General features: G+C 33.4%; 1 protein-coding gene across 1 annotated transcript; it reads left to right on the top strand.

Moving 5' to 3' along the window:
• Positions 1–1,076: 1,076 nt before the first annotated feature.
• On the top strand, positions 1,077–3,146 carry LOC103492535 (23 kDa jasmonate-induced protein-like). The gene is made up of 2 exons (XM_008452939.2): positions 1,077–1,659; positions 2,686–3,146. The coding sequence occupies exons 1-2, from the start codon at positions 1,183–1,185 to the stop codon at positions 2,872–2,874; spliced, it is 666 nt and encodes a 221-aa protein (XP_008451161.1). The 5' UTR covers positions 1,077–1,182; the 3' UTR covers positions 2,875–3,146.
• Positions 3,147–8,568: the final 5,422 nt, after the last annotated feature.

An 8,568-nucleotide genomic window follows, 5' to 3' on the forward strand; every position in this document is an offset into this window, starting at 1 on the left:
AACAAAAAGAAATATCGAATTTGTTGGGCGTTACACAATTAGTCTCTTGGGATTAAAATACTCTGTCAAGAGTAGACCTAGATGTTGTTTTATATTGGAGGGGGACAACAAATAATTATATTATGAGAATATAGTAAAAAAAAAAATTGTCAAATAAAATACTGGGGATGCAATTAACATAGTCTCTCACAACAGTTGGAAAAGAGAGAGTATTGTAAATGAAAATGGCCATCCTCATTATTGTGAGATATTATTTGGATGAACCAAAATGTAGATCAATGGATCCAAAGTGATCAAACAATGATAAACCTAATTTCTTAGTTACTAAGAACAAACGCAAGAAGTAATAAAAAAAATATATATAAAAAACTTCAATACTTGACATTAATGTTTTATTTGAATTTTATTGCTTGATTCGACATCTACACTTTTAACTTTTGATTATTCCCTTAATACCTACTTGAATATATATTTGAACTAATTAATCTAAATAAATGTTAAACTTCCAACTAAATTAATTTATAATTATTTCAAATTAATTAAAATACAATCATTTAGAGGAAGAGAAAGTATGAAATTTGAATTTTGGAAGATATGGAAGCTTGAGTTATGCGGAGAAAGGGAACATATACTTCATCCCTTCAAATTATTAATGCTCATAATCAAAAAAGAAAACAAAAATGGAAAAAGTGAAAAGTATCTTGTTCTTAGCTTTCTTTGTAGGTTGTCTTTTAAAAAAAAGCAGTTAGGGAAATAGATTAGATTCTAAATTTGTCATTCGTTACAAATTTACAAACTAATTGAAACATTAGAGATGTTTGTGGGTTGTGTTGAGTCGGGTCGAACAACCTTTTAAACCTAACACAATTGTTTCGATAGTAAATTTTAAGAATGCAACTAAATCCTACCATGAAATATATTGGTTGGGTTGAACGAGACATCATTTAATTAAATTTTTTTCTAAAATATTTGAACTACTTTGTAAAATTCAACTTATAAAATTTTGATTTGTTTGAACCTAACCTAAATTTGGGGTTTAATAGTGCGCATGGCTTTAAGAAGAGGTAGTGCGAATACCGTAGGTGAAAAGGATGGATACTTCCATTGTTGGTCGTCGAAGAGCAGCATTGCTCAAAAGAATTCTCCCATCCAAACGAAACACAGAGGGAAATCCAAATCATAATGATCCGCAACGTATTCGGAAAAGCGGTGACGAAATCGACGGCACTGAGCCTACTGGAATACAAGAATAAGGATGAGAGTGCAATCAGTAGTGTTGACTTGGCAAAGGTAGCCCTGGCCTTAAAGAACTCGCAGGGGAAGGGGAAAGACGAAGAAGAAGTGCTAAGGTCTGTGCAGATTGTTAGAGAAATATGTGGCCGAAAGCAGGAGGAAGAATTCTGTACTCTTGGTTGGATTTACAATGCCACCGGCAGCGCCATCACTCTTCTCGACACCCACAACGGACGAGGTAAGCTTGCAGCTTCGACCCTTTACCCAGTGCGAATTGAGAATGGACAATGGGGTATGTTTCTTCACGAACAAAGTTGTCTTGAATCATCTGGAGCTGTTGTGTATGAAGGCTACAATTCTGATTATCTTCAAATTTGCTATTGGTGTGTTGCTTGGAAGAATCGATCTATGTCTTCCTCTCCCCAGGTTCCAATCCTTTCCCACTCTCTCTTTCTTGCTCCTTATTTTCTTCCTCATTATCCTCCAATTTTTACCTCTTTATTTCATTTTGGTTTTTTAACCACTCAACTCTCCATTTTAAACCATGAATTCACAATATATAACAACTTAACAGTTGAATAACCACCATTAAACGAGAATATTCAATATCAACTTAGTGTTATGAAATCAGCTCTGCTTTACATTTATATGATTCACTTAGGGTGTGGTAGCTTTATTCAAAAAAGATCGTTGAGGCACCTCTAGGATAGCATACCTTTTTAAATCCTAGAGTTACACTCGTGAATAATGTTTCACAAATTCTTGGCCCAAATACCTCCTTGGACAACCCAAGTGTACTAACAAACAAACGTGTGAGGAAGGAAAAACATTTTCAGGATGTACTAAATCTCATTTAGTGAGATATGCAAACATTATCCTAGCTTAGTCTAACACCACTCTAATTCAATAAATGACTTACGCTCCATTTGATAACCACTTTGTTTTATATTTTTGTTTTTTGAAAATTAAGCATATAAGACACTACATTTATCCCTAACTTCCTTTGTTATCTACTTTTTACTATTCCTTTAAAACTCCAAGCTAAATTTTTGAAACAAAAAAAAAATAGCTTTTAAAAGTTTGTTTTTATTCTTGGAATTTGACAAGGAATTAAACTATTGTACTTAAAAAATGATGTAGATCAAGATAGTAAGAAAGTAGGCTTAATTTTCAAAAACAAAATAGTTACCAAATAGGACATGAGGAATTTGAATGTGTTTGGCATAGCACCCATCGTGAGAATTCATTTTATAGGTCACCATTTTTACAAGCTAAACGCCTAAACCAAACAACTTATCCAACTAGTGCTTGTTCATTCAAATTCATGCATCAACAATACTTGTATCCAATATCGGTTCTTGCAATAAATTTTTTGAAGCGGTATCGTTTGACTTGTATTAAAAAAAATCATTAAGATTAGGATTTGTGAAACGTAGTTGTAATGTTTCGCAGGTTCATGTGAAGATTGGAAGAGATATAGATTGGTGCAAGAATGAATGGAACAATGTTTATAGAACATTAGAAAACAGTGGCTCTTTGCATAGGATCAAAGAGAAAGGATGGCTTTCAGTTATCTCAGCCAGCGCTCGCCCTAATGTTGTTTTTGAAGCACTTCTCACTATGGACCATGACCATCTGTGACTAATCTAATTCATAGCACTTGAAAAGCCTTCATTTGTATATTACCTTTACTTTGTGTTTTGCGAGTTGTGTCGTTTTACTTAATTTACTCATAAATGGAGTTTTAAAATGTATGTTATATCTTGTTGTTTAAGATATTTGAGTGAACAGTTTGTAACCTTTTTTTTTTCTTTTGAGAAGTTGTTTAATATGTGGTGGTGTTTAAGTCGTTTGAGCGAAACATTTGTAATACATTTAGTTTAATATAATATATGTGCCGTTGTCGGATACATTTTCACTCTCTTTGTGTAATATATTTGGTTTAATATGTATGTCATGTTGCTTAATGTGTGCTAACTTATACCACTTCAAATGGCCTTATCATTTGATAATGATTTCATGTCTAGCTTTTCTACTTTTTAAGTCTATGATTCATCAAATCAAATTTCGTGTTTAGCTTTTCCACTTTTTAAGTCTATGATTTTACTACAAGAAAATGTATCTACTATGACAGTTCATTCCATCAGAAATTAAAAGGAGGGAAGAAAAAACTGTCATAAAAGGTCAAAATGCGCGTTTTTGGCGGGAAAAGGCGGAATTTTTCGGATTTGATGAATTTTTATGACAGTTTTTAACTGTCATAAATCTGTGACCAATTTTAACTGTCATTGAATATAAATAATAAAATAATTTATTAATTATATATTTTCTTTATCTCCTTTCTCTCTACATCTCCACGAAATGCTCCAAAAACCCCAATCTCATTTTTATCACATTTTTGCTTTTACGTTCACACCCTCCATTCGTGCATCTTAAGTCTTGGGAGATCGGCTTTTGCAGAAGACGCACTACTTGAACGATGTCTAATTGGCAAGTGCTTAGACGGAGAAGAGAACGGCGCGGGCGGAGCTTTGCCGGAGAAGAGTGACTTGCGCAACACCTGAATGGTTCGAACGAAATACACAGGCTTCGTGATGGAGATTTAAGATACGGACGGAGAAAATGCTGACGTTTCGGCTACACGATGACAGGCAAATAAAGAGACGAAGATGACGAGCAGTAGAGGAGGTGGTACGCGTCGGAGTGGTGTTGACAGTTATCGAAAGATGGGCGGTGACTAGGGTTTGGTGTGGGAGAAAGTTGGGGATTCGAAAAGCTGATTCCTTCATACTTCTAATAATGATATGGAGATGAAAACCTCAGTTGATTCCTTCTACGACCCTATTCGTATCCGCTAATTGTTTTCTCTATTCTCTTTGATTCTTTGCCTTGAACCATATATGATTGAGGATACCATTTTTGATTGAGGATACCATTTTATGCTCGTTTGAATTAAATAATACATGATTGAGGATACCATTTTTGAATTGATGAGGCAGGAGTAAGGTTTCACATTTTTAATTAACAAGGTTTTTGTCAACAGCTTTGTTTACCATTTTCGAATTGAAACGATGTGTGAATCAGGCTACAGTTCTTGACAACTACAATGATATCATGAAATCTTGTAATGCTCTGGACTACCACGACTTAATAAGCTATTCCTTGAAGCTGCTTACTGATTTTTCTGAAGGTTCAATACTGGCTTATCAATTTTAAATATTATTTGAAGTGTTACGCATGTTTTGACCCATTTGCAGGATGAATGGAAATCGATTATTGTTGATGAGTTTCAAGATACAAGTTCCATGTAGTATAAGCTTCTTCATGTTCTTGCATCCCATTAGCAGATAGCTATAGTTTGTGATGATGATCTAGTTAGACTATTAGTTCTCTTACCTCACTACAAAATTGTTCATATGGCTTCTATGATTTTTTTCTTTTTATGTTTCATTTCCTGTATGCTATGTCTATCTGAAATTTATGTCATTCATACAGAGCTTATATAATCACCAACAGTGACATGAACATTATCTTCTTTGCAGGTTTTTTCAAACATTTGTAGTATACGTTGGTTCCAATAGTGCTTTAACTGTTGTTGCCGCAATCCTCTATGCCTATATTACCCCTAATGCTGCAGGTTTTGCCATACTGAGGTGAAAGCATACCTCAACAGTATAGATGTTTATTCTATATTTGCTCCAAGTACCTTATTTGTGAAGGTAAGCCTCATTTTAGCGATATTCTGTTTTTTCTTTCTTTAATCATTTACAAAGGTAACCATCAGTTTTTTTCCTCTTTATGAAATGTAACAAAACTTAGTTGAAATGATGTATACCTCTTAAACTCATCCTTTTGTTAAGGGCACATCCCATTGGATTTTGTAAAGTAGTGAAGCGCCCTTTCCTGGGTTTTACTGCTTCGACATTTTCTCCAGTCTTTCAGGAGCATCCAATAAAATTGTTCCATATAGTTGTCATTATCTGAGATTTTCTTTTAAATCTTTTTTCTGCACTCGTCTTCTTGAAAAGATCTAATATTTTTACATCATCTTTTTCCTTTTCAGATACATGGGGTGAGAACTTTCCAATTAGTGATCCTGACTGGGACCTTGTCATAGCCTACGATATTTTACTCTGTAAGTTCCTATCCTTTAGTTGTCTCGTTGAGATATTTTTCCAGGATTTAATCAACTCAGTTTCGATGGGAAAAAAGCAAAGTGTTTACATAATAGTAATTGGTTCATGAGTTTAATCAACTATGATGGACTGTTTGAGACCATCATAGTGGTTCTTAAACTTGTTTCACGTTATTAAGGATGGTTATGGAGACCATTATTACGAAAACTTGTGTTACTAGTGCATTTGTTGAGCTTGATGTCAAAGTTTAGACTTCATTTATTCGGCCTTAATGTTCAGTCTTTTGAGTATTACTATTGCACTACTTCTCAAGTTCTCTCTTGCACTTGCTATTATCGAACTGATTATTCTTAAGAGGCTTACAAAGATTCATAATCAAGTCAACCACTATCACTTTATCATGTTAGTGAGAACTCAAAATTATTTTGTTCATTACTAGTTTTTAACATGATTTTTACTTGTTGTTTGTAATTTGTTACTAGCTTGAGCTAATCAACTAAGGAGAATTATTGGTTTTATTTGATTTAGGATAATATTATCAACTAAGTAAAACCATACATTTCGATCTATATAGGAATATTATCATTATCATCATTTGATGTTCTACCACTACGTAATGTTTTAGCACTAATATTTGCATAATCAGGTTGAGCAGGTAACTTGCCTTTTCCTTCCATCCTATTAATAGCAGTGGTTAATTGATTTAGTTTATTCCCTAGGTCTGAAATTGATTGTTTTAATCACATAATCATCCATTTCATTCCCTATTTGTGCTTAGGGCTAATCGACGTAGTTGCATTAGCGATTTGATCAGTAATCCTTGTTAGATTTTTTTCAAATTTGGTTTTGAAGCTATTTGTGCTAAGGGCTAATTTAGAGACGATTTCTTCAAGATACATACCTTACCCTTGTTATGAGGAAGAAGAGGAAAAAGTCTAAGACGACTTTTGGTCTTGTGATCCCCATCTAAGGTTGGGATGATCCCTCCATTCTGAGTTATAAGTGTTGTTTCATGGGTCGTTCCTCCTAAAACATCCTATTGCACTTACCTCTTCAACTTAGGACATTGATCGTTATGGTGGCCAATCATGCCACATACTCCACATGAAGTTACCTTTGGAACCTTACCCTTCGTAAGAGAAGAAAACAGTTATGTAAGCAAATTAACTTGGTCTTTCACAGAGTTTGCTCTTATTCATTTTGTCCTTGTATCTTTAAGAGCATGGGGTACATCTTACAGTGTCATTGAATATGTTGCACATAGTGGAGCATTATGTTACTTATGTGTTTGTTTCTCTTACATCTTCCTTCTTTTTCATCTTTTGATTTTCTAGTGATAAATATTAACTTTTCTATTTTTTTTTTTTTGACTGATACTTTCAGCTATCCCAACTTGAAGAGTGTTAAAAAATTTCTTATGGCCCTTCAAGCTGAAAGCTCCTCTAGGTGGTTTGAAGAAGAAGACAATATTAATTCTACGCAACTTGAGAAAGAGGAGGAGAAAAGAACAAGGGAAAAAGTTATGCAAAAACTTGAACAAGATAAGGTTTCCTTTCTCCACCACTTTTTTCTTAGTTTTGTATTAACCAATAATGTATTTTATCGGAGTTAGATACATTTTGAAGGATATTTCATTTTCATTCTCATGATTTCCAAGGATTTATAGCTAAACATCCTGAACTTTTAATAATTAGTTGGTGTTTGTTTATTTTCTTACTCTGTCTTTTACAATGTGGTTCATATATGGTACTATAGGGAAGGAAGCCTTCAAGTTTGTTGTGTGGTAAGTGCAAATAATTTTTTTCCATGGTTATGATGTTGAGAGTTCTATTCATATTTGTTTCTGGCTTTTAAGTTTGAATCGCGTCTAAGTTTTATTGAAAATTTCCTCTTTTTTCTTTCACTTTTTCGTTCATATCCCGATCCTCCTCTCCCATACACTATATGGTTCGGCTCCATCTCCTTGTTGAAGGTCTAAAATTGTTCATTGAAGGTCAAAAATTGATCATCAAAGGTCGAAAAGGTCAGAAATCCTTGCTGAATTAGAAAATTGATTTTTGTTTGTTTGAATTAGAAAATCAAGGCCAAGGGAGATTTTAGAGTTATGTCTATTAGTATTGAACAAGATGGTTTTCATTTCACGTTTTTCCAATGCCATTTTTGTGAACTTTTCATTGTTCTATCATATTATAGTGATCTAGATGATAGACCGAGAGCAAGGCCTATTTTAGCAAAGTTTGTCTAAGTTTATTCACTTATCTTTGGTAGCTTTGCTGATAATATTGTGGAAACTGTATTGATAAATAGTCTCTCCTTCACTTCAATGTTGCAGATTTAATTTGCTAATACAATTATTCTTGCCTTTGTAATAGAACACCAAAAGAAGTCTTTACAGCCACAGGAGTAAAGCCAACGTTGACTTCCAACTTGAATACCCTACCTCTAGTTGAGGTGCTTTTCTTTTTTCATTATTAAGATGGAGAGAAACCCAGTTTATGCTTCTCTATTTTAAGTTTTAAGTGGCTTTGTTTATTCGGTTCCCTCAGTTTCAGTAGGAGATTCAATATACTTTGTGCTAGTGCATCGTTCGATCAATCTTTTTACTTTTAGCCATTGATATGCTTGTAGGTGTTTTAGTTTTGAGTTTTGTTAAGTAAATGGGCTGAATTTGTTGGAGTGTGTTGTTGAAGTGTGGTATTGATCATGAAGTGTTGTTCATCTTGTTAAATCATTTTTTTCCTTTTCTTTTCTTATTAGGTTTTGCCACAATCCATTGGAGCAATGAAGCCATATTTACGCCAATTCATTGATGTATAGGTTTTTTTGTAGGTTTAGTAGGAAATTTTTTTGTTTAAATGTAGTTATTTAAATAGTTTGTTCGTACCAAAACACATTTGTATCAACAATTAAAGCAATATTACAAGGTGTGTTTCTTTCTATTAAAGCGTTTACCGTTTTTCTATATGTGATTGTATTGGTTTGTAATGGTAAGTGTAATGGCAGGGCGACAAGAAATACAAGATTCAATAAAAAAGAGGGTTGCTGAAAACAGTGACTAAAAACACAACTATGACATTTAAATTGAAAAATAAAACTATCATCGAAAAAGTTTTATTGACAGTTAATTAAAGTCATGGTAAGTAAAATGATGACAGTTAAAAAGTGTCATAAATGATAAATAATGACATTTAATATCAGT

The sequence above is a fragment of the Cucumis melo genome, chromosome 5 (genome assembly GCF_025177605.1).
Source record: "Cucumis melo cultivar AY chromosome 5, USDA_Cmelo_AY_1.0, whole genome shotgun sequence".
Lineage (NCBI taxonomy): Eukaryota > Viridiplantae > Streptophyta > Magnoliopsida > Cucurbitales > Cucurbitaceae > Cucumis > Cucumis melo.

Excerpts from the sequence above, each read along its gene's own strand:
- LOC103492535 (XM_008452939.2), top strand. The coding sequence starts at position 1,183 with ATGATCCGCAACGTATTCGGAAAAGCGGTGACGAAATCGACGGCACTG. Across the intron at positions 1,660-2,685 it reads CTATGTCTTCCTCTCCCCAG|GTTCATGTGAAGATTGGAAG; the intron begins GTTCCAATCCTT and ends AATGTTTCGCAG.